General features: G+C 39.3%; 1 protein-coding gene across 5 annotated transcripts in view; it reads right to left on the bottom strand.

The window, feature by feature from the left end:
- Nucleotides 1-26,579, bottom strand: part of Nbas (NBAS subunit of NRZ tethering complex) — a 307,505-nt gene that overhangs the window by 117,606 nt on the left and 163,320 nt on the right. For 3 of the 5 annotated variants that reach the window (XM_060366017.1, XM_060365995.1, XM_060366036.1), the window contains 5 exons: nt 21,593-21,760; nt 15,196-15,309; nt 14,800-14,887; nt 2,912-2,988; nt 2,427-2,564 (listed from right to left, as the gene is read on the bottom strand). In XM_060366017.1, the coding sequence (XP_060222000.1) occupies nt 2,427-2,564; nt 2,912-2,988; nt 14,800-14,887; nt 15,196-15,309; nt 21,593-21,760 (585 nt within the window). The remainder of the gene's footprint in view (nt 1-2,426; nt 2,565-2,911; nt 2,989-14,799; nt 14,888-15,195; nt 15,310-21,592; nt 21,761-26,579) is intronic. The other 2 variants (XM_060366025.1, XM_060366006.1) reach the window with 1 other exon arrangement.

Below are 26,579 nucleotides of genomic sequence, written 5' to 3'. Positions count from 1 at the left end.
CACTGAAACTGTGAACAACAGCAGCAGAAATATTTCTTCTTTTGGAATTGTTTCTCTTGGGTCACTGCAGCCACAAAAAAAGCTAATGAACACAATGACATAGACTGAAATGGAAGAGAAGATCCTCTTTTCACCACATGCACTGCATGCCAATGATATCCACTCAGAGTATTCAGTCAAACATGCTCTGAGACTTCAACCGATCTTCTGGGAAAATATTTACATTTACAACAAAGTACAATGCATTTGGAAAAGTGGAGCTTTACCAAATGTTCCAAAGTATTTCAACAAACTGGTGTCTTGAAACAAATTACTTGTTCCTTTTCTGTATAATAAAGTACTAATAAAAATAAGCACAAAATGAATGCAACACATGTCCCTATTTAGTTACTAATTAATCTCTATGATAAGACACCTATACTAGTTTGAATGACAATGTGCCCCTGAGACTCATATATTTGGACACTTGATCCCCAGTTGGTGGAACTGTTTGGGAAGAAGTAGGAAGTGTGGCCTTGTTGGTAGAGGTGTATCACTTGACGTGGGCTATCCAGCCAAAGAAACTTAAGGGAGGAAAGGTTTGCTTTGGCATATAATTTCAAAGAATCCCATCCACCATTGCAGGGAGAAGGCACCCTAGAGAGAACTGCAATGCACAGGGAGGTGGTGGCTTGCAGAAGGGATTGCTCCCATCTAGAGACCAGAAAGTAAGAAACTTGGGCTATAAGAAGTAGATATTGCCATCAAGCCTTGCCCAGTTGGCCACTTTTTCGACATCAGTCAGTTCCAAAGGTTCCACAGCCTTCCAAACCAGTGTTACTTCCTGGGAGCCAAGTGTCAAACCTGTGTGGCTATGTCACATTAAGGAGATTATACTCCTTACATATAATTACTTCACTCTTTCAATCCATATCATGACCTATGATGCGCATTTATTTTAAATTTTTACAATATTAGGAACTGAAGCCAGGACTTGCACATGCTTTACCATTGCTATGTCCCCTGAAATTACTTGTTTCACATAAAAATGTGAGATTTTAAAACAAAACTACTTGCAGAAAATTTATGTAGAATTAGTAACCATAACTGTAGAAAGTAACAGTGACAGCCAAGAAAAAAAAACCTAAAGTCCCCAAATAAATACCTTGCATTTAGTGGGTGTAAGAGCACAATGCTATTTCTTAGCCAGGCACTACTGAGATAGACAAAAAACACTGAGGAGCAATTCAGCCAATAATGGCTATGTCCTAGGAAGATGACCCTGTGCTACGGGTGGTACATCCACTCTCCTTTTAAATAAAAATTGAAGATGAAAGTAATAGTTGTCACAAGTAGAATGTTTTTCACATACTTTAAGGGTCTTTTTGTTTAGAATGGTTATGACAGCTAGAACTTTGACATACCTATGGAATTATTTCTGTAGAGTCTGTCTTGTCCCAGGGAAGGAGAATCTTGCTTCAGTAAAATTTGGACATTAGATCTGTGCACACTGTAGCTGTGGGTGTCTGATCTATTTAATTATATAATTTAAATGTTCTTAAAATAATCCATGATATGATTTAAATGATATAAAAAATATATCATTTCCCACCTTTATTAAACGTACATCACAAAAATAACCTTGGAGAATTTCCTAGTACTGATGGCCATACTTCTGTAAACAACAGGAGTATAGTTAGTGCTTTCCCTCAGAACAGCAATAAAAGAACATTTGAAGCTTGTGGCAAGTGTGGACCTGATTACATCTATACACTTACTGTCTTCTTGTCTTGGTCACAAAGGAAGGTAACATTCATGGAATCACACTGCTGACTGTGATGGTTACTGTCAGCTTTTACCCTGAGAGAATCATCTGGGAGATGGGCCTTGTGCATCCCTGTCTATGGGGGATTACCTGTGTCAATTGAGGTGGGAAGACCCACAGGACAGATAGAACCACTTCCCTGGACTGTGACTCTGGACAAATAAAAGGAACGTGGAGCATGTGCACATTTGGACCTCTGCAGACTGTGAATAAGATGTTAGTAGCTGCTTCAAGCTCCTGCTGCCTTGATAGTTCTGCCATGATAGCTTGCACCCACCTTGAGCTGTGAGCTAAAGATAAACTTTTTATCCCTAAGGTAACTTTTGTCCATATTTTGTCACACAAACAGGAAAAGAAAGTAAGACATCTACTATACTAATTTAGAAAGCCAGCTATCTTTGGGGGTGTGACTTAAAATTTTTACGTTTTAGTCTCTACTAAAGAACTTTGTAAAAATCATCGTTGGAAGAAAAAGAGAGAGAGAATCAGGATTCACCATCTGTATTAGATAATCTGCCTCTTCATCCTACCTAAGAAGGAACTCTGTCTCACAGAAAAGGCCAGCACTGTCTGCTGGGAAGCCTGTGCACACGGGAAAATGGGTTAAACTTTAAGGACTCACCCTGTAAAGAGGATGGCACTTGTCCCTGAAACATGGAGCCAGTCGGGCATAGATCTGCAGGCTGTAGTAGTATGCTGCCAGCTGGAGAGACAGTGCCGAGGGAGCCTGCTTCTCGAAGCACGTGTTAGCATCCAATACCTAGGAAGAAGCACCACAGAACCAACTCAGCTAACAGAAACAGCAAGACCATTAGAAATCATCACACACTGATTACCCAGGACCGCAGTACAAACTTCCCATCGCATTAACCTGAACCCACCATCACGTGCAGTATGAGAGCTCAGAAATAAAGTAGCCTTTACTATGTAAAAGCAGACTGAAAGAGAGATGATAAAGTTAGCATTATAAAATTTAGTCTCTGGATACTGACTAGGCCTAGGAATTATCAGGAAAAGAGGAGACATGTAATACCCAATTTCACTAACAATGACTCCCAGAATAAACTTTTTGTTTACTTAAGCTTTTTGTTGGTAAGGTAAGCTTACCTGAGGTAGGGCAAGGAGATAAGCAAGAGCCAATGTCATGTCATTCGGCAAAGCATCACTTGCTAGCTGCAAGAGAACTGAATGTAGAGGGGATAAAAACGACAACTGTATTACTCAAGGTGGAACTCGATATTATGATTTTTGTTACATACCCACGCTGTCAAAATTCCTTTAGAATATTTATGTTTGTACACTTGGCCCTGAGCTGCCCTCAGCCTTCCTCAGAGAAGCTGCATTCTGCAGCGGGCAGTGCTCAGTAGACAGATGCGCAACTGGCCACAGTGCTGAGAATGAGAGATGAGCAATCTGTCTAAAATGGGACACCGATGACAATGTCCCCCACCCCTACCTGACAGGGGCAGGGACCACACAGGAAGAGGAGGCAGAAAGGATCTCAGAGGCAGGAGATGGGGAAGAGTCCTGTGGAACACTGCCTTCAGCAGCTGACAGATGCTGCGGGAGGGAGAAGGACTCTTGTTTGAGAACGAGGCCACCAGTAGGATCTCCCATGAATGGCGCCAGACCCATCACACACAAGCAACAATAACTGGAGTTAGTGGAGTACAAAAGAAAAAAAAAGACTCGGGACTGGGAAGGGGACTATTGAGGGAGCTGTGTGGAAAAATGGAGAGGGAAATGAGGGGTACATATGGTTATGGTATATATGTATATTCTTAAGAATAAGAAAAAAATTAAACATTACTTTACCTAAGTAAAGGGCATTTTTCATTAAAAGTATTATGCTTTTAGCCTTATATGATTTCAAAGGACAAGTAGCTTAAGATGCTTTATATGTTCATGAAAATCTACTTGGCAATGATTTAACACAGATCATATAAAATTAGGCTAAACAGTAACCTCTCCATAACTGGGAAAACTTAAAGTGTGCTTTACTAACGCTTGAGGCAATCCTGTTAGAGCAGTTCTTGCAAAGCTCAAGCATAAAGACAACCATGGTGAGACCTCAGAATGCAGTCTTTTTGAAGACTAGGGTCATGCTTCAAAATCATGGGATCCAGAACAGCTAAATGGGGTGATTACATGAATAGCATAAAACCAGAACAGTAGGACAGCTTTGTAAGGGGCTGCAAAGATGGCTCAGTGGTTTAGAAAATTGGCTGCTCTTCAACAGAACACATGTTCAATTCCAGAACCTACATGGTAACTCACAATCACCCCTATGCCAGTTCTAGGGGCATCCAATGCCCTCTCCTGTTCTCTGTGAGGACCAGGCACATAAATGGTACACAGACATACCTGCATTCATATAAAACACCCATGGCAATAAAATAAAATTTAAAAATAGAAAAGCATAGCTTTGTAATTTAGGAGATATCTCTACGTTATTATAATGATGATAATTTTGTCTTTCAAGGAACAACCATCCACCTCATGGTCCACAAAAAGAAAGCCAGTCATTGGCTTTACTCATGTATTAAAATTCTCTAAGCAGCACAAGCAATAATCCACCAATGTCATGACTTTAATAAAACAGTATATATCCAATCAGTTCTAGGTATACACACAATTTGGTTTGATAAGAATGTGTTCTATTTATTTGTGGTCTTAGTCAAATTCCATGCAATCCTATATACTGACAATATGAATTCATTGTTTAAAAAAAAACCACATTTATCAAAAGCTGCACTCAATCTCACCACAGATCTATTGGCACCCCATAGTTGTTGCTGCTTTATTCACTACAATGAATAAAGCAATGAATTGGAATCAGCATAGTGTCCATCCATAGATGAACAGGCAATGAGGGTCTGGTATATATATGAAGGAACACTATTCAGCTGCAAAGAAAAATACAAAATTTGCAGGAAATTAGATGGACTTAGAATGTATAATATTAAGAAAGGTCACATATAGAAAAATATGCATGTTCTCCTTCATTTGTGGAATCTAGAAGACAATATATGAACATATGGAAAAATGTACATATGGATAAAGTAAAACATGAAGAAAACAGAAGAAGAAAGGCTACCTACTAGAGGATGAGGAGGAACTGAATGCAGGCAATGAAAGTGAGTTAGGAAGGAAGATTCAAAGTAGCTTTTTTGCCAGCTCAGTTAGGCATTTTCCATTGTTTGTGGTGGGTGAGTACACACACATATTGAAAGCAAAAACCAACATGAGGTTCTAGAGCCTTTGTGCAGAATGGCAACTAATAGTATAGAAGCTCACTGAACTGTAGATGATTTGGACCTCGATAATTCAGTGTGTGTGTTTGCAAATTTTTTAATAAAGTTTTTTTTTTAACAAAGATGTACTAAAATGAAAGGGAATACTGTCTGAATAACCCAAAGTAAATGAAGCTTGATTCTAGAAATACAGGATTCCTACAGGAGTCTTGCTTTATGTGGTCAAATACTCAAGTTATTAGTATAATCTGAGCTTAGCTGATGGTTGGAAAAGTAAGGAACAACCTGTAAGTGCAAGAGGTTGCCCTAGAATTCAATTTTCCTGTAGTAACCCATGTACCTCTTGCAAAGTGTTCTGTTTCTATAAAGAAAAGATACATTGCTTATGTGTTCTCCAAGCCTTAGGAACTAAAGGAACCACGTTCAGACCTCCAGAGAAATCATAAAGTACTAACGAAGTTTTCTAATGAACAGATATTCATTTCAAAATCCATTTCCAAACACACTACCTCATTCACTATCAAGAGAATCCTCTAAGTGGACAGTCCCTAAAATAAAAAGGCAATCTTTAATGTTCAGGAGTGAATGGGTTGGGGCAGGAGCAACCAATCATTTTTTTCTCTAAACAAATACTATTAAAACACAGTATAAAAAGGAGAAATCACCTTTATACCAACAACTATAGGAGCAAGGCAGAAGTGCAAGATGATGAATGTGTCCCTGAAGACTTCACCCTCAAGAGTTAACTACAGCACAAGCCATACATTGTAGGCACCTGAGCATTGCCACAGAAAGCACACAAAGCACAGGCTGCTAAGGCTCTGTATTAAATTCTGAAAAATGTAATTGTACATAACACACACAAATACACACAAATACACACACACACACACACACACACACACACACACAACACTGCCATCAGTGGGACTTGATTTCCCAGGTGGATCTCTGGGGAGAGCTGAAGTTCTGACCCATGTCTACCTCACAATGTCCACCATGCAGTATCTGTCTAACAGTCCTCTGGGAACCGTATTTTAAAAGAAATTAAAAAACAAACAAACAAAAAACAGTCTTTCTCCTTCCAGATTCTTCTTTACATAATAGTTCTATTGCAATGTTAATCAAGCACATAAACCTGTGTCATGATCCAGATCAGAAAAACAACAAACCTTTTCCAGGACTACCCATTGTTTAAACAATGAAGTTAAAACTTCTTATTTGGGCTGAGTATGCAAATAAAAGTTAAAAACAAAACAAAACAAAACTTCAGCCCTTCACATATTAAGAAATGTTCCCTGTTAATTTTATTTCTTAAAGTCTTTTCAAATGTGACCTTTAATTGAAACCTGACCTAGTTTATTTCCACTTCTACTCCAATTTTCTTCAAATCATCTCAGGTTACCTGAGCCCACTCATCTCTTCCTGGGATCCGTCAGGAGCATCTGCCTCACATGTGTGGTTTTGCTCCAGCGAGTGCAGGACCTTTATTTCCCACAGCTGTAGCTGGAGCCAAGTCCACCTGGGAAATTAAGTCCCATCACTGATAATCTTCTCATCACATCTTTATTGGAACAGCAACTAAACTCTTCTTTGATTTACTGTGCATTTTGCTGTTTCCACAAACTAAAGTCCCACCAAGACAAGAAAGTTTGCCATCACAGGGGAGGTTCCTAAGAGTGTGCTCATAACGTGGAAGATACTCCAAAGCAAACAAATACAGCAATAGAAGAGGAATGATGGCAGTTAGAATAAAGAGCCTCTAGCAAACACCTCTGAGGGAAAACCTTCACTGGATTCAGAAAGTACAGAAAGTGTCTTCTAAAAATAGCTCTACTTGTATCTCAGATACAAGTCCCAAACCAGTACTAACATTCCTGAATGTAAGCGATACATACAGTTTATATAATAAGATAGATAGACAAATAGATAAATGATAGACAAATAATTAAGTAGATAGATAGATAAATATATAGGTAGATAGATGATAGACAAATAGATAAGATAGATGGTAGATAAATATACAAGTAGATAGATGATAGATAGACAAATAGATAAGTAGGTAGAAGACAGTTAAGTAGGTAGGTAGATAGACAGATAGATAAAACAGAAAATGGAAAATTCTCAAGCACAAAAATCACACTTGAGGTTTTCTTTAAGGGTTTTTATTGTCCATGTAGTGAAAGTCACCGCTGTAGACACAAATGTTTGCTCCAAAGTCACAACAACCACACACAGGCATGCCCATGATGCACCTTATTTTCCCTTTAAAACGCTTTGACACTGTGGAGTCCTTGCCAATCCCAGAGAGGCTATCCTCCCAGGGCCACAAGATGCTGGAGATGGTGAACAACTTGCCTGTGAGCATAACTTTGCCATGTAAACCAAACCGAGATTCCAAACTCCGAACAAATTTCTCTGACTTGATTGTTACATACTATCTGACAATTATCTGTCTTAATCACTCCAGGGCCTGGTACTAGACACAGAGTCTAAATGGATAGCATAAGGCTATCCATTCTACCAAAGTTAACCTTGCCCATGCTTACCTGCCCTCCTATGAGAACATCAAAAAAAGGCCTTTTCATAGACTTTCCCTGACCCACCAGCCACTGCTGCCCACTGGATGTTTTCACTCTTCCAACCACTTCCCCTCATGACAATCATTTTCATATCTATATGTCTACACACCTAAAAAAACAAACAAACAAACAAAAAACAAAAAAACACCTAAAATTCCAGCTGTAGTTTAAAGAACACCTAGGCCAAGTTCTAGACCTATACAGTGAAACTCTGATATGTGATAAAGCAGGAAGAAAGCCACCTTCAGAATTAGACAGCCCCAGAAACAAAATGACCAGGACCTCTTGATCTGAGTTCACCACTGCTGCACATTACATAGAACCCCTTCAGCAGCACATTCTGGGACTGGCCAGTAACCTAACACATTAAATGAATGTGCTGCAAAGCATTTCACACTCTCACTACAGGGGATAAGCAGAGACAGTAATAGCCTTGTGTCGGCTTAGTTCAAGCTTACATGTCAAACAAGTTACAAAAATCCCTTTTGGTTTTTAGAGCATCTTGGATTTATGGTCTGGGCATATTGACCTTTTAAGTGAAGAGTACTGAAGCACAGCAAGCAAAGTGCAGAGCAGTCTCCAGTTGAACAGAGTACTATGGCTGCCTCGGCTGGCTTGAAATGTTGTTTTTCAGTTAGGACTTGTTTTGATTTTCCCCTAAATATTGACCGACGATATGTCCTTTCTGTAATAGGTACTACAGTGGTAAAAGAACCTAAAACTTCCATTTGATATAAGCATAATTATTAATGAGTTAGTTATTTACATTTGAGCATGATAACCAATTTCACTCAGAAGGAAGTGTACATGCAAACAGCCATCCCTGATTAACAGAGTGTGCCTGCCTGCAGTGTGCTTGCTGCTGCCTATCACTCCTACACAGCACTCAGCAGTCAGGTAAAGCAGCTGCCCCTCATCTTCCCAGTGAAAGATGGAAATGGAGAGTTCAGAGTCCCAGTAAGCCTTGCTTTTTTTATGTGCCTTCTGCCCACACACACCATGGACATCTAGGGAAAGACATTCTCCCTTTGGCCACTAGCCATTCTGACACCTCAGCAGTGTTCCTTCTTTAAACCAGACTTAAAACTCTAGAGGTGTTTAGGACCTCTGTCTCTCCTCCGCTCCCAACAAGCAGGAAGTTATCAAATCTGCCAAGGAGTCACCACCAAAGGATTTTCACATAGACCTTTTATCCTGCACCACAAATTACTGATTAGTTTTTTGTAACTTAAAAGCATGACTCTTAACAACCTTCCAATTCCTCTCTCCCTAGTACCTTCAGTCTTTCTCCTTCCAGATTCTTCTTTACATAGTAGTTCTATTGCAATGTTAATCAAGCACATATAACTGTGTCATGCTCCAGATCAGAAAAACAACAAAATTTTTCCAGGACTACCCATTGTTTAAACAATGAAATTAAAACGTTTTATTTGGGCTGAGTGTGCAGTGACTATTATTCATAGTTTCAGATCCCATTCACACAGCCTGGCATTCAAATGTGGCCTGTGCTCACAGCATTTCTATACATAACAAGAATAAAACACACGAAAACAAAAACAGCTTATCATTTTTAAGACACCTGCTTTAATGGGATATATACTGGATTGATGCTTTGCATGAATTATTACCCTGACTAAAACAAAACAAAACAACAACAAAACCACTGAAACTAGTTAATGTTATCTCAAACCTTATAAACATAGGCCCAAGTAAAAAAAATAAAAAGCAGTTATGTGTACAAATATGAAACTGGGAATCCAAATAAGATAGTTACCATCAGTAGGAAGCAGGCTATTGACATCTCAAGCAGTGAACTGGCCCAGTCTGCTTTTTAATGTGTGCTTACTAATATTCCCAGAACAAATTCCTAGAGGTAACATAACTGCATGGAATGACATACAACTATTAAATTTCCTGTTCTAAAGTCCCCGCTGAAACCCTAGCTCTCTGCAGTACCAGTGCCAGGACTGCTTGAGTGCTGGGGCAGTTTATTTACACTTGACATCCTGGTCCATTTTAGTAGGTTTTTAACATCTATTTCAACTGTGCAAGAAAAGTGGAACATGTCCAGAACTCTGTATACAGAGTAAGAGATGGGATAACATCCTGAAGTTAACCCCAGTACAAGGCCCTTGAGCTTTCCATTCCTTTCTGCAGAACCATGCTTAGTTCTTCTGTGACTGAGCTCTCCTTGTCAAACAATTCTACAAAAGAAAATGCAATATGAAATATAAACAATAGAGATAGGAAGACAAGGAAGGACAGAGCAAAAAACGTCAAGGGTGCACAGGAAGTGAAAGGCACCCCTCATCCTGCAACTGGCATTCATTTCTCTATAAACATGAGGAACTGCAACACAAATTAAAATGGCTGCAAAGGCTGCTATGGAGTGAGGCTGAGAACTATGTCTGAGAGTTACACCAGCTAATGAGCAGAGCACATGGAAACTTTGAGTTCAGCCTTATCAGCACTTCTTTCTTCCTAAACCCAACAATGTATCACACCAGCCACATTACAGTTACCTTTACAGAGGGAAATTCTTTCACAATTACCTATACTACCTTACATATGCAAACTTTACAGTTTATTTAATTTTTAAACTTTGCTTAATTTGAAACCTACTTAGAAATTATATCCCTTTATCAGCATCAGCTCAGAGTTCACAAAAATCATATATTACATTTGTCAGACACATGACTCTATTGAGACAGCCCCACCTAACCTTGGTTGTACTAACTTATCTTCCTTCATAAATCCCAACTCTGTTTCCCACTACTTCCCTGAAGTCTTTTCTGAGGCTTTCACTGAGATGCTGGCTCCGTGTGACACTCCTAAAAGGGGAACTTTTCCTGCTTGGCTGGCAGTGCTGGACCACACTGACATTTCCCCCAACACTGACACAGGTACTGGGAAGGCACCAAATGACAGAGTCTGGGAGGAGCTGCCACTGAAAAAGATGGGTGGCACTGGTGAATCATCCATTTTCAGGGTGGTCTCTAAATGGGGAGTATGACCACATGCTGTACTAGTCAGAACCTGCAGGACTGAAGAACTAGAATCCACAAGATTCTAAAGAGCTCTTCTAAAGAGCAAGAGAGGTCTAACATTTTCTTATAGAAGGAATCAAATGCATAATCTTTTTTAAGTGCTTTTATTTTATGTGAACAGATGTTCTTTCTACATGTATGTCTATACATCATGTGTATGTTGGTACCATGTGGGTGCTGGGAATTGAACCTGGATCCTCCAGAAGAGCAACCAGCACTCTTAACTCTCCAGCCTAAATGCAGATTCCTTAATCCAGCAATTACAAATTCCAAATCTGCTTAACTGAAATAAAAATATGTCTCTAGGACACTTACATCAGCAAGTCCATGGCAGCACTTTATAGTAGCCATGAGACAGAATCTGCAATGTCCCTTCAGAAGAGAATAAATAAATGGTGTCCTAGTCACATGAAGCATTACTGGAGCAGAAAACAGACAAGGTGCCATGGACAGATTTCAAACACTCTCAAATTGTGTTTTATATAAGGAGAACGCACACCAAATGATTCAACTGTACACATTCTACACCTGTCAAAATGTGTGTACAGTGGGCAAAGTCAGAACATGGGCGCCTTCCAGGGAGGAAGGATGCTGACCCAGAGAAAGGGACAGAGCTCTGGGGTAACAGTAACAGGCTGTTTCTTGACGGGGTAGAAGGTCACAAAGGCACTGTCAGGACTCAGTTGGACTATTTTTTTCTTTTTCAGGTTTATAATCTTTACCTTTTGAAAAAAGCAGGAAATAGCAACTCTATATCAAAACCTTCACAGTATAATGTTAAGGAGAGATGTGTCGAAAGGTTTGTAACTTACCTTGAAAAACATAAAAAATAACTTGGATTTGGCGGCAGAAGGGTAAAGAAATAACTATAGCATGTATAATAAAAGATAAACTGCCAAACTCTAGGTGTCTAGGTAAAGGTCTGTGGGTCTAGCCAATGCAGAATTTTTTTCAATTTATTATGAATAGTAAATGATTTAATAAAATTTTGGAAGGAAAAGCCTTCATTTATGTTTATCAAATGCTCCGTCTCACTGTTGGCCTCCTACTCTCCATAGAAATTTCTTTATAGAACAGTTATACAAGTCTGGGCTTCCAGCACTCAGCCAGCTAGGCTCACAATCACCCAGGCTTACTATTGGAAGAGCCACAGCTGTCCGGGAACCATAACCATTACAAGACTAGGAAGAAAAGATCCTGTCTCTTCCCGGATCACTACACAGCTGCTGGTGTCACATAACATTTTCCTTCCACATCAGAATACAATTCATTAATTTCTTCCACCACACCACAAGGCTTCTCCTGATAGAGCAGTCATTAAAGTAAATTGATGGGAGGACTGGAAACAGAGGGCATCCTGGTCATCAAAATTTTCTATGGCTCTCATTGGGAATCAAGAGCTGCTGTGAAGAGCCAAACAAGCCTAGCACAAAAGAAGCATCACTACCTTGGAATCAACATATGACCAATTTCAGAGGAGAGGATAAACAAGCTGATCAAGGGGTTTCACAGGGACCCACCAAATTCCATAATGGCTGAAGAAAATCAACCACAGGAACTTTACATCACAATTTAAAATATACGCATGTTAAAAAGAGCTGGTCTATTTCTGGGAGTTCGTATGAGTTTAATTTGCAATGTTAGTCTGCAAATCAAATGCAATGCATTTTCCCACGAAGTTATACATCCAGAATCAGATAATCTGTCTATGCACTCCGTGACGAACTGCATTCCAGAACTAAATGCACAGAGGAAATCACCCAAAGTATTGATTTGGAAATCATTAGCCATTAAACCTTTCATTCTGCTAAATAAATAATGATTAATTTTTTTTCAGTTGGTTTCCATAAAAATTTCTCCACCAACTTTATTAAAAGATGGTAAAAATTCAAATCATCAGGTCAGTTAAATGTGGTTCTATTCTATATCAGAACCCATCAAGAACCAGATTCCTATCACAACTTTAAATTTTAAATTGTTTCTATTATTCTTCAGTTCTGCTGAGTTTCTAGAAATTATCTGTCATAAAACTATTATGTATAGTTTTTCTATATGTTAGGGTTATCCAAAGACAACATATTTGATAGTTTAGAACATGCTTTACAAAAGATAAATCCAGATAAACGAGGTTATTATTAAAACCATCCTAAATTGAATGTTCACATCAAATTAATGGCACATACAAAAAAAAATCCTTTCTTAGCCCTAAAATAATTTTCCCATGCAGTAATATTCGATATTTAAAAAACAAAAACAAAATAATTATATGAAAGATTTAAATATGAAAAAAAAATATCAGGACACAGAAATAAAGCCTTGTACCCTGAAATCCTATGGACTCCACCAACAGCACACAAACATGCATTCAGAACAACGGAGAGCATACTCTAGATCTACTGACCATGATACCCACACAGTCCTTCATTGCTGCATGGAGAAATAATCATTTTGCATGTCCCAAATAGAGAACCCAGTAGCTTCTGGCTGAAGTGTTAGTAGATGTAACAGCTGGAGACTGAGCTTCAGGTTGAATAGGACAGATGGCTTCTCTGTGCTGCCAGGAGAAAGGGCCCAGAGCACAAACATGGCATTTTGAAGAAAGGATATATGGTAGTTTGGATGAACCAATGTAAGGAAAAGTACATACATATACTTAGGTATAATTTCATAATCAAAGAGGCCCAAATCTAAAGATTCTAAAAGACATGGTCTCCAATTTAATCAGAAAGCTTCAGTATTTCTTAAAATATATAATCAATAAGGAGAATTACACAGATGGATCCTGAGCAAAAAAGGTGAAACCGTAATAGAATTGACAAGTGGAAGGAGAAAACTAGCTAAACAGGTCAGAGGATAACAAAGCACAGGTATAGAGGTGGTGCCCCCTGTGACATCGTCCAAGAATCAGCTACAGGGATGGAATACCTATGCTATGAACCCTTCTAAAGATTCAGGAACTGGAACAATATAACATTATAACAATACATAACAAGAATTTGCTTAAGATGCCTCAGCTTTCAGTGAGAGTCTATTCGATGTGGCAACACAAAGACCTTCCCCGCCACACTTACATCATGGCCTCCCTGCCTGACCCCTCTTCCAAATGAACAGAAATGGCAGACATGAGACCCACATAGAGAAGTACTCTACCTGACTGTCATCTTACCAAGTGCAAGCTAACACTAAAGACAATACATTCCCTATACTGTAGTATCTTGCTTAAGGGAAAATTAAACAGTCTCTCTTAGTATACTTTCCCCATTTCGCTGCACATGCCAAGCACTATGCTAGCCTGGACGGCTCAGGCCAGGCTTCTTGACAGTTCCAGGTGCCTAGTGCTGAGTAACTGAAGGCTATACTAGGATCAAGAAGCTGTGCCCTCATCTTCTTTCCTTCTCATGGATGCCAGGGAATAGAACAGGAGGTGGGAGCTGTAACAGCCTTTGAACCTTGACAAACATGGATACCAAAGGCAGAAGAGCTGGAAGACACTACTGAATAAGCACCTAGGACAGGGGAGATTGCTCAGCAGTTTTGAGGCACCACCACAAGCCTCATGAACTCAGGGCTATTCTTCAGGACTCACTTGGTGGGAGAAATAACTGACTTACAAGTTTTCCTTTCACACACACACACACACACACACACACACACACACACACAAATGCAATTTTGAAATCATTTTTAAGTAATGCTTAGAAACTCCAAAAGAAATATAAAACTAGAAAGAAGTGGTGAAAAACACAAACAGGCTGTCTATAGTATACTTGCACATTTCTTTCTCTTCCAAAAACTACCTAGAACTATGCGTCACTATGTAGAAAACTCTGTAGGCCAATTACAGCTCTGCATTCAAAGAACAGAAATAAACACCGAACACTGTGCACTGTCACTATGGCAATTAGCAACTGAAAGAAATTGTATGTTATTCATCCTTTTAAATGCGTATCTAGAAAACAGTAAGAACTCAATAAATACTTTCAACAAATGATGCCATTGAGGTAATTCAAAATTACTGAAAATTTAATTTTTCCAAACTATACAGAAATTCACACATTTGTTGCTCTTCTAACAGGCCTGATGCCCTGCTGAGAGATCACAGCCTGCCTTACCTTCCGTGGTTGGAAACACTTCTGTTTTAGCCTCTGCCAGCTTTCCAGTTCTCAGCAACACTTCAGCAAAACTTTCCACAGGAACCTGCTAATAGGTGACATGGGTCACTTCAGATAACATAAAAGCAGCACTTTTACTTAGAAAACATGATGGCAGAATTTTATGGCTTCTGGTGAGCCAGATAACTATTTCTCACTAATGCACATTGTTTAATTAAACATGTTAGTAGATTTTCATCTTGCAATATATCATGATCTATAGGAAACAAATCCCAGAACCAATGACCAACATGTTAAGAGCCAAGCCCAAGATACACTTCAAGAAAATTTTAGATTCTCCTTGTGCAATGTAAAATATGGCAGTTAAACCTATCTTGTTAAGTATACTGTGCTTACCTCTGTGACAAAGGGATTAGAGATGACTGACTCATAAAAAGGGTGGCATCCTTGTCTTTCTAGGTCATCATTGGCTACAGTTCCCATTCGATATGCTCTACCAAATTTCTGCCCCTAAAAAGTACAACATAAAGAAAACTGGATTTAAAAAGAGACCAAAGAGAGGGAATAGGAGAGGAGGAAGGATGGAAAGTGGAGGTGCTGATTCCAGGAGAAAGTAATCAGTGTATTTTGTACAACTAGGAGAGAGTAACACAGAGGGCCAGCAGAAGATTTAAGAGCAGTAGATGCAGTCTATGAGCAGCACTTCAAATGTACTCTGCTACCTCTTGGCTTCCTTGGCCATGATGACATCAATGAATCAGAAATAGTGGGGCCATCTATATTACACAGAACAAGTAATGGGAGCATGGGATTCTCTCTGACATGGACTCTCTAGTAAGCTTTTCAATTACTTTCCCCTGAAGGGGCCGCCTTGCCAGGGCACAGGAAAAGAGAACACACTCAGCTGTGATACAACTTGAGCTGAGGAGGAAGGGCAGGAGGTCTCCTCTTTTCTGAGGAATAGAGGAGGGTGTGGGGAAGAAGGGAGAATGGGCTGGGAGGTGAGGTGGATGGGGCTATGACCAGGATGTAAAACAAGCAACTAAATAAATAGATAGATAGATCGATAGACAGATGATAGATGGCTGAATGAATGAATGAATGAATGAAAGAAAACGTGCAGCACACAGACTCTCCAAAAGCTTTCCATCTTGTGCAGATAAAATCCAGTCACATCACAGTCCGCATGAGGCTTTCAATGCTGACCTCCCCACTAAAAGCCACTCTCCACTCCTGTGTGTGCTACAAAAAAAAAACGTAATCGTGTTTCCCACAACCAGGGCTTTGAATTGGCCCTATGTGGCTCAGTCATACTTCAGCATGAAATGATTATTTTCTATAAAAAACTAACTTCCCTCTAAATCAAAACCTTAGTAGCTCAATAAAGTCATTATTCACTGTACTTGTTCAAGTTACCTTTTTAAATTCATTCTCACCAGTTTGCTTCAGAATTAACAGTTGTACTTATAGGACATATTAATTATACAAGCAAAGGTTATCATTATGCATGCAATGTGCCTTGACTGCACACACAACTTCAGTGACATTCTTTATATATAGTCCACTCCTCCCATCTCCCTTCTCCATGTCCGCTTTTTAGTTTAGGTCCTCTCTCAAGCTTTCGAACAAGAGGAAAAAGATAATTGTTTTTCTGAGTGTGTTCTATTTCATTTAACACGACCACTGACAGTTCTAACTTTTTTTGTTTTTCTGAAAACACCATTTTTTTTCCTGAATAACTGAGCAAAACCCCATTTTGAATACAACCCACATTTTCTTACTTATCGATTCTGTTGTTGATAGGCACTTAGTCTGAGTTCATCATCTGACAACATGAATGATGTCACAGAAACACAAGCATGCAGAGAGAGATGCAGTCAGTAAACTGATTCTTCTGGGGATATAGCCTGCAGTGCTGTGAGTGGATTACAGAGAAGTCCTGATTCCATTTGAGAAACCCCTATGGCAATTTCCTTATTGGCAGGAACCTACCAACAAGAATAAGACATCTTTCTTCCCCACAGTCTTTCCAGTATTTGGCTATTCCTTGGTGACAGACATTCTGGTTTGAAACAGATACTAAACATAGTTTTGATTTGTATTTATCTGACAGATTAAAACATTGAACATTTTATGTACTCATTACCCATTTGTACTTTGTCAGAAATGTCCGAATGTTGCCTGTTTATCAATTTGATTATTGTTACTGTAATTACTTAAATGTGTTGGGGTAATCTCTGTGCACTATGTGAAGGCTGTCTCTTCGCAATACTTCTGCATTCCAGACGTATGTATTCCTTGTCAGACAAGTGACTACTCAGCAAGGATTTCTCCATCTGCTGGGCATTCTTGTCAGAATGCTGTTCCTTCCTTTGGATCTGCAGAACGTTTCAAGTTTGACACAGTCCTGTCTGTCCATGCTTGCTCTTCTCTCCTGAGCAACTGGAGTCCTAGTCAAAAAGTTACTGTCTATACCTAGAATCCCAGGTTTTCCTCTAGTAGCCTCAAGGTTTCAGGTCCTTCATAAAGGACCCTGAATGGCACAGAGAGATGGGGATCTAGTTTCATTCTTGTGTGTGTAGGTATTCAATTTTCCAAGGAACTCTTGTTACACAGGATAATTTTCCCCAATATATCATTTTAGTATCATAATTTAGAGTCAGGCAGCCTTAGGGGCATCACATCATTTCTAAATTTTCTACCCTAATACATAAGCTAGTATACTATGTGTGGTTTTTCTTTTTATTTATTTATTATAATTTATTCACTTTGTATCCCAACTGTAGCCCTATCCCTGATGCCCTCCCAATCAGAACCTCCCTCCCTCTTCTCCTACCTTCCCCTCTCCAAGGCTGCTGATAGAGAAGGTCCTCCTACCCTTCCATTTGACCCTAGCTTATCAGGTATCATCAGGACTTGTTGCATTGTCTTTCTCTGGGGCCCAGTAAGGCTGCTCCCTGTTCCTCAGGGGGAGGTGATCAAAGAGCCAGTCACTGATTTCATGTCAAAGATAGGCCCTGTTCCCCTTGGAGACTGTGCTGCCATGGGCTACATCTGTGCAAGGGTTCTAGGTTATTTCCATGCATGGCCCTTGGTTGGAGTATCGGGCTCAGAAAAGATCCCTGGGCCCAGATTTTTTATTCTGTTGCTCTCCTTTTGGAATTCCTGTCCCTTCTAGGTCTTTCTCTCTCCCCCTTTTTGCACTCTGTCCAAAGTTTGGCTGTGAGTCTCAGAATCTGCTTTAATACCCTGCTGGGTAGAGTCTTTCAGAGGCCCTTTGTGGTAGGCTCCTGTCCTGTTCCCTGTTTTCTCTCTTTTCTGATGTCTATCCCATTTGCCTTTTTGAATGAGGATTGAGCACCTAACCCAGGATCCATTTTGGGATCACTAATTAATGCTGTTTTTATTATTGCATTTCTGCAATACATGTGTCTGTCAAATCTGAACCATTCATTAGCTCAAGACTGTTTTGGGTATTCAAGGTCTATTAGTTTACTATGTGAATGTCAGCATGGTTCTTCCTAGTCCTCTGAAGAACGTCTGAATCTATACAACGCTTTTAATAGCATTTAATATTCTGTGTATCCAGGAACTTGATTATCCTTCCATCTTCTCCTATATGTCTCCCTTCATTAATTCTTTATAGCTTTCATTGGTGATTGCTTTAAGTCTCTGCTTGTTTGTGTTTGTTTTCAGTAATACTATGAATGAGACTGTCTTCCAGAGTTCTTTCAGTTAAATTGAACATCATTGTAAAGAAATGAAGGGCTAGAGAGATGGCTCAGAAGTTAAGAGCACTGACTGCTTTTCTGGAGGACCTGGGTTCAATTTTCAGCACCCTCTTGTCAGCTCACAACTGTAACTACAAGCTCATACAGACATGCACACAGGCAAAACACCAATATACATAAAATAAAAATAAATAAACTATTTTTGTTTTGGTTTTTAAATGTTTTCTTTATAATTTATTCATTATTTATTCATTACAATTTATTCACTTTGTATCCAGCTGTAGCCCCCTCCCCTAGCTCCTCCTAATCACACCTTTTCTCCTCATCCTCTTCCCCTAGTCCACTGAATGGGAGAATTCTCCACTATTGCCATCTGCCCATACCTTTATTTTTATTTTTTTGCAATAGCAAGAGAGCTTTATTATAAGAGTGAGAGATCGAACCTGGGACCCAAGTCTCACTGACACAGCAGTAGAGAAGTGGGACCTCGAGCTCTGAGTGAGCAAGGTTTTTAAAGGGAAAGTCTGTGAGCAGGGGGTTTCCATGGCAGCAAGCAGGGGGACACAAGCCTTGTCTTTACAGGATTGGGTAAAAGTTAGAGGAGCGAGGTGACCTTCTCTGAGGCACATAATCAAATTGGCCTCTTAATTAACAAGAAAAGGGGGGAATGAAGAGTTTAAGTTAGCCTGGGTATAACTCCATTTTGAAATAAAGAGCCATCTTGACTGGGAGCTGAATTCAGGTACCAAGAAATATCATAAAATGTGCACTTGTCCATAGCTTATTAAGTCTCATCAGGACTGCTTGGATCCTCTTCCTCCATGGCCTGGTGGTGATATAATGTTCTTTTGGAATATATACAAATTACTCTTGTTCATTCAAATGATGATGTCTCTACCCCACTATCTGGTTTCAATCTGGACATTGCAATTGTGATGCTTATTTTAAGCATCACCGGTCTCAAGTTTGTGTAAACATGCCACCATTTGTTCTCTGTATTGTCAATAAAACAACCAGGACTGAGCAATGGAGAGAATAGGGTGGGGCATCCTGGTCTGGAGAGGAGAGAAGGAAGCAAGTAGGAGAACTGGGAGAGCAGAGATTGGCAAGAGAGGACTTGGAACCAGGAGGAAAGATGAACCAGACCTAAGATATGGCTAAAAAGCAAGTAAAATGTTGGAAATTCTGAATGGGAGGAAGCTCTGAGGGCTTGGAGGTTTAGGATTGAGTAACTATTACACAGGATTGTGCTCTAGGTTAATTAAATTAATCCTAGACTCTGTGTGGTGATTTGGGTATACAGCTGATTTAGGAATAATGGCTGTTTAACTAAAAGATAAATCAATAAATATTAATAATCAATAACAGTCTGGCAAGGCTGCATCGAGAGTGATCGGAAAGCAGTCAACTGAGTTCATGACAGAGGCAGCCCCTGCTCCCTCAGAGATCCACATGGTGACTGAGCTGCCAATCAGCCACATATGAGCAGGATGTCTAGGTCCTTTCCATGCATGGTCCTACGTTGATGCATCAGTCTCTGCAGGACCCCCTGGGCTTATATCTTTTAGTTTTGTTCGTCTCCTTGTAGGGCTCCTGTCCCCTCCATGTCCCTCTAATCCCACCCCACTCTTCCTCCACAAGAAATCATGAAATTTACAGGCAAATGGATGGAACTAGAAGAGATCATCCTGAGTTAGGTAACCACAGAAATAGAAGGACAGGCATGGTATACACTCACTAATAAGTGAATATTAGCCATATAATATAGAATACCCATACTAAAATCTACAGACCTAAAGAAAATAAATATTAAGAAGGACTAGCTAGGGAGGATGCTTAATTTTCATTCAGAATGGCAGACAAGATAGACACCAGACGCGATGGAAGAGAAGAAACAGGATGGGAATCTACTCTAGAGGGTGCTCTGAAATGATTCATCCAACAGGGGACCAAAGCAGATGTTGAGACTCAGAGCCAAACTTTGGGCAAAGCAAAGGAGTTTTTCGTTGTTGAAATTGTTTTGTTTTTTAATGAAAGAAAAGGTAATGATTCCTAAATCCTGACTGTGTCTCCTGCTATTTTCCTGAGAATACTTACAAGACTTTCAAGTCTTCTGGTAAAATCTTTAGACTTTTAGCCATAGAATCATATCATCTGAAAACAAGGTAATTTGATTCCTTCCTTTCTTGTCTGTATTCTTTTTATTGAGTTCTCTTGCCTTATGAATTTGGCTAAGATACGGACTGCTATACTTAAGAGTGGTAATAGAGGACAACATTATCTCACGCTGACTTTTGAAAGAGTGCTTTCAGTTTCTCCCAATCAGTATAATGTTGACTACAAGTCCGCCATATTGAAGTTGTCTTTACATTACAGTACCATTTCACTGTTTTGTAAATGTTTCACGTCCTCCACCATTGTAGAGAACAAAATTACACAGTCATCCCTCATTCTATTATTAGTATTTATAAGTGTATCTGAGCCAAAAAAAAAAAAAAATTACTTGTAAGTACATGCTAAATGAACTTGTAGGTAGATGGGTCAGTGAATGAGTGACAATTTCATGAGTATGTATTTGAAATGCTCTGGTGTTGCACCCACATTTCTTCATCCTTTATTTTCTGGTACAGTACAAAGAACTACAGTGTGGCATAATAGAGAAGGCAGCAAGGCAAACACAGATTAAGGACATCATCAAAGCAGGCTCAACTGTTCTATTGTTAGCCTCATCTGTAACTCCAGGGCAGAAGCAGGAGTCTGTAAACCTGTCCCCAAACTGATACCACCTGTCCTCAACTACCAGCTCACAGAAATACAGCAAAAGCTGAATTTTAATGCTGACTTATAAACCAGATGCTACCCAAATGAATCTGTTTCTTTACAAACAATGCATGGAGGAGCATTACATTCCATGAATTAGACTATTCACTCTTTACATGAAGGAAGGACCAGATTTCTTAAGACATTTTAACAACCACAGATTTCACTGCGACAACTGGTGAGCAGCACTGATGAATTGGTTTAAGTCATAAAACCGTTTTTTATAGAGACGCCTTTCTTACTTGGAGGGGCCGCAGGTATGCTAAGGACTTCTTCCACCACTGGCCATCACTGACAGCCTGCAGCACAGCCTTGGTAGTAGTCGTGGTATTGGACAAGACTTTCATGGTGGTTGCAGTGGTCCAGTGTAATAGGTCAGCTGAGCTGCTGCCAGAGGCATTCACATCATCCTGCATTAAGAAGAAAAGAGGCACATGTAAAATGGTCACTGGAAAGACAGAACACAGACAGAAACTGCTGGCAATAATCAGACTCATGTATCCCAGAAGCAGAAAGACACACACACTACAAACTCACTTATAAGTGGATACTATACCTATAATATAGGATAAATATACTAAAATCTGTACACCTAAAGAAGCTAAGCAAGAAGGAGGTCCCTGGGTAAGATGATCAATCCTCACTCAGAAAGACAGGATGGACATTGGAAGAAGGAGAAAACAAGGGGCAGGACAGGAGCCTATCACAGAGGGCCTCTGAAAGACTCTACCCAGAAGTGTATCAAAGCAGATGCTGAGACTCTTAACCAAACTTTGAGCAGAGTGCAGGCAATCCTACAAAAGAAGAGGTAGATAGTGGGACCTGGAGAGGACAGGATCTCCACAAGGAGAGCAACAGAACCAAAATATCTGAGAGTGATACACCAACCAAGGACCATTCATGGAGATAACCTAGAACCCCATGCACAGATGCAGCCCATGGCAGCTCAGTATCCAAGTGGGTGTCCTAGTAAGGGGAATAGGGACTGTCTCTGACATGAACTCAGTGGCAGGCTCTTTGACCACCCTCACCCTGATGGGGGAGCAGCCCTGCCAGACCACAGTGGAGGACAGTGCAGCCAGTTCTGATGAGACCTGATAAGCTAGGGTCAGATGGAAGGGAAGGAGGACCTCCCTTATCAATGGACTTGGAGAAGAGAATAGGAAGAGACAAGGGAGGGAGGGTGGGGTTAGGAGGGAGTGAGGGAGGGGGCTACAGCTGGGATGCAAAGCGAATAAACTGTAATTAATATAAAAAATAAAAATTTAATTAAAATAAATGAATAAATAAATAATCAGACTCATTAAACACCAAGGTAAAGAAACTTAAAATCCATCTTTGTTAGTAACTAAAGTTTAAGAAATGCTAATAATTCATCCTTCCCCACTGTTTACAAAAGAAAATAGTAAGAATATCAATATATTAATTCAAAACCCACTTTCAGTAGACCTATAGAGAAATGATGTACTCTTTATTTTATCAAACTAATGAACGCACATGTTAAGCAGTATTTAAATTAAAAAATAAATCATTTATTTGATCAATGTTATTTGACCTTAATAAAAGCAGACTCCAATAATCTACCTATCAATATAAAAGGTGTTGCTTTCATCCAAACAAACAGATGATTAATATTTAAAAGATGCAACTTCCTGACATTCTTGAGGCATTCAGCAAAAATGGTACCTATCCCTTTAAAAACCTGAGCAATTCCACAGCAGAAAAATCACACGCATTAACAGTCTTTTAAGCAAAGATAAGAGAGATTGCACTTGCTCTTATTCAAGAATTATTGTATACAATAAACTTTTAGGTTGATGTCTATTTACATGTTTTTCTTAAATATCCCAGTTAAATGAAAGAAATAAAAATTCTACTCTTCTAACACCAGTAACTGTCTTGGCCTTCTTGCTACTAATGATAAAGAGCCTAGTCTGATCCTTTAATTCTGTTCTATATCATTCATTGAAGCAATATATAGATGATACAGTAACTCAAAATTTCTCAGGATATCTTTGCATACAGAGCACTTAGACAAGCACACCCTGTAGATCTACTTGACAGCTGCTTCAGAAGCAAGACTAAGAAGAGGTCATCCTTGTTCTTGCCCTGGAATCTGTGAGAACATTAAATGGCAAGAGAACTATGCAGATGCATAAGGACATGGCCTTGGAAGCAGAAAAATTAAACCAAAATAGCTCACTTGAGAAGTACAATGACTTGAGCTAACAAAGCAGAAAACCTTCCATGGTAGGGTCAAAAAGTCTGTAAGGAAGAAGCCAGGGTGAGGATGTAAAAGACTGGTATGAAACCTCCAGTTGCTTCCCTTCAAAACAGAGGATAAGAGCCATAATCCAATGAATTACAGAATATTCGAGAAACTGAAGAACAACTGTCAGGTGATAACCAGTAAAGGAATGTAAACCTCTGTCCACAAGCACAAGGAATGAAATTTGGCCAACAACACAAAGAAAAATGGTAACAGACTCTGACAGAACTTGCAAAATTCCCATCTTATGAGAACCATAAAATAATTGTTTCTAAAAGCTGTGGATTTGTGGTAAGAGCAAAGAAACAGACAATGCTAAGACACTTAAACATGCATTTTACTATTCCTAAAGGGAAACTAAAAGAAGCCTTTAAGCTACACTAACTAAAACCCAGAATTTCCCCAACTCCAGTGCTTGAGGTTGCTTCTTTTAAAACACCCTCTACATGCTTTACTATAGTTCTGACATTAGAAAATATATGTTCACAAACTCAATGCAACATTACAGATTAAAGGTTAATTATGAAAACAGAAAACAGATGCTGTTTAGTAAAGAACAATCCACGCTACACTGCTTGTATACTATAAAGATAATCAAATAAAATATAATTGAGGTTTAGGTAGCAATAAAAATGGTGTTTCTCTAGGCTTCAGTTTAGGCAGATCCCATGGCTTTGCTGACTTAACTGCAGGGTTTCAAAGCCAAAGAATACACTTGTTAGAGTCATTTGTAACTGTTGTTGCATAACAGGCTCACTTTCTTCACATTTCATATACATACTGCATGAAATCTGCGAAACAAAGCTATTGTAGAGGCTCATGTTTTGCCATTTCTGTGATTCTTTTACTGACAAGAAATATACACCCACATGAGTAAGATAAAATATATGTAAACATTATAAAACTCTACCAGTGGCCCTGATGCCACAGTAAGAGAGACAGTAAAGGAAAAGCATGAACTTCCAGTCTCTGGCTTCCATCATGGTGGAGTTGGCATAGCATGAAAACTCATCAGAATGTAGCTCCCTAGAAAGAAAACTCTGAAACAAGAGTTAACTATTAGCAACATCTATAACTATAACCCTTTAAAAAAAATTCAAAGCCATTACAAAAATCACTTCCACTTATAATAGCTAGAGCATTTTCTGGGTTATAGGACTGAACTTGACTCATTAAAAAAATAACAACAACCCAATAACACAATAGCCAGGAGATAAGAAATGCTGCCTTTACTCAGAAGTAGAGACTATAGGTAAAATAAAGAGCTAAAATTAGAATAGAAAGCCATCTGCAAGTCCGTATCTTCAGGAAAGATATACTTCTGGGATATATACCTAGCACAGCATCACTGAAGCATAGAGTATACATAAGTTCAGATCCTACACAAACAGCCAGGAGTCTCTGTAGTGGCTATAGTGTACCATCTATACCATAGTCAGACATTACCAGAGCTCCTCTTGCTCCACTGTTAACACATGGTACATCATGGCATCTTAAGTTAAGCAGTTCTTGTAAGTATATATTATTTTTCGTCATTTATATTCTCTATACTGGGAAATATTTGTTCTCTCAAATGGAAGATAAAGATGTTTTGGGTTAATATGACTTACAGAATTTGCAAACAATGATATTTCTAGTACCTTGTGAATTATCATTCCAATTTCTTACTACTGTTCTATGATAAAAGTTAATTTGTACTCATATATATTTGCTTTTAATATATTTGCTTATAATATAAAAAGATAGTTTATAGTGTGTTAATGATTACTACTTTTATATCTGAGAAGTCTTTGCCTACTCTAAGGTCACAAAGATGTTCTCCTTAATTTATCTTTATTTATTTATTTTACTTTTTATTGGTTCTTTGTGAATTTCACATCCTGTCCCCCAATCCTATTCATCTCCAACTCTTTATATCAGCTCTGCGCCCTTATAACCTTCCCACAAAAGAAAATAAAGTACTAAAAAGAAGTAGCTGCAGTGTGTCAACACTGTGTCCCAGAGCATACCCTTTTGCCCACACATCTTTATTTGCAATGAATCTTCAGTGTGCTTTGAGGCCTCTGCTACACTATAAATCCCAATGAGAATCCTCACTGGGATTCCTCTCAGATATCTTACTGTTGCCTGTGTCATGGAGACCCTGCAGCTTCTGATCTATAGGTCCCACCCCTTCGAGCACTCCTGCAGTACATAGATGGGGTGCCAACTCAAAGCCTTGGATCTGGGGCCTGCGTGTAGCTAAGATGGTCAGCTCACATCACCAGGGTGAACCCGTCAGCACTGTCCCAGCTAGCTCACCCAAAGCCATAGTAGGCGAGTGGAAAAGCCAGCTCTCATTTCCTCAGGTCAGCTCTACCATCTAAGCAAGGTGCAGCATGACTCTCCCAAGTGCTGCAGAGCCAGGGAGTGGCTGAGCCAGTTCTCCCACTCTCATGGTCTTGGGGCTAGCTCTTTCACAGTATTCATACATACTACAGATAGATAGGAGGTCTTCAAAAACCTCAGAGATGTACAGAATATGGCATTTAAAAATGTTTTAATAATAAAAGTCCTTTGTAACAGTGAGACATGACTGTTGCTAGTAGCAACCCCATTCTACTTCAAAGAAGACAATAGGGATCAAAAAAACTTCTTTTTTTTTCTTTATTAATTACACTTTATTCATTTTGTATCCCCCCTGTGGTTCTCTCCCTCCTCCTATCCCAATCCCTCCCTCTCTACACCCTCTGCATGCATGCCCCTCCCCAAGTCCACTGATAGGGGAATACTTTTTTTCCTGCCTTCTATATGGAGTTTATTTCAAATGTGAAAAAGCTACCCACAAGGGGAAAAATAGCATATTTGCCTTGTTTTCTGTTGCCTCAAGGGAGTCAAGTGGCAGGGCCAGCTCTCTTGTCCTCAGTTTATCTTATAAGGTTTTTTTAAATTTTTGTTTGTTTCTTTTTTTGCTTTAAGTG

Source organism: Meriones unguiculatus, chromosome 1 (genome assembly GCF_030254825.1).
Source record: "Meriones unguiculatus strain TT.TT164.6M chromosome 1, Bangor_MerUng_6.1, whole genome shotgun sequence".
NCBI classification, from domain to species: Eukaryota; Metazoa; Chordata; class Mammalia; order Rodentia; family Muridae; genus Meriones; species Meriones unguiculatus.
Note: the sequence above shows the minus strand (reverse complement) of the source record. Positions and strands in the feature narration are given on the sequence as shown.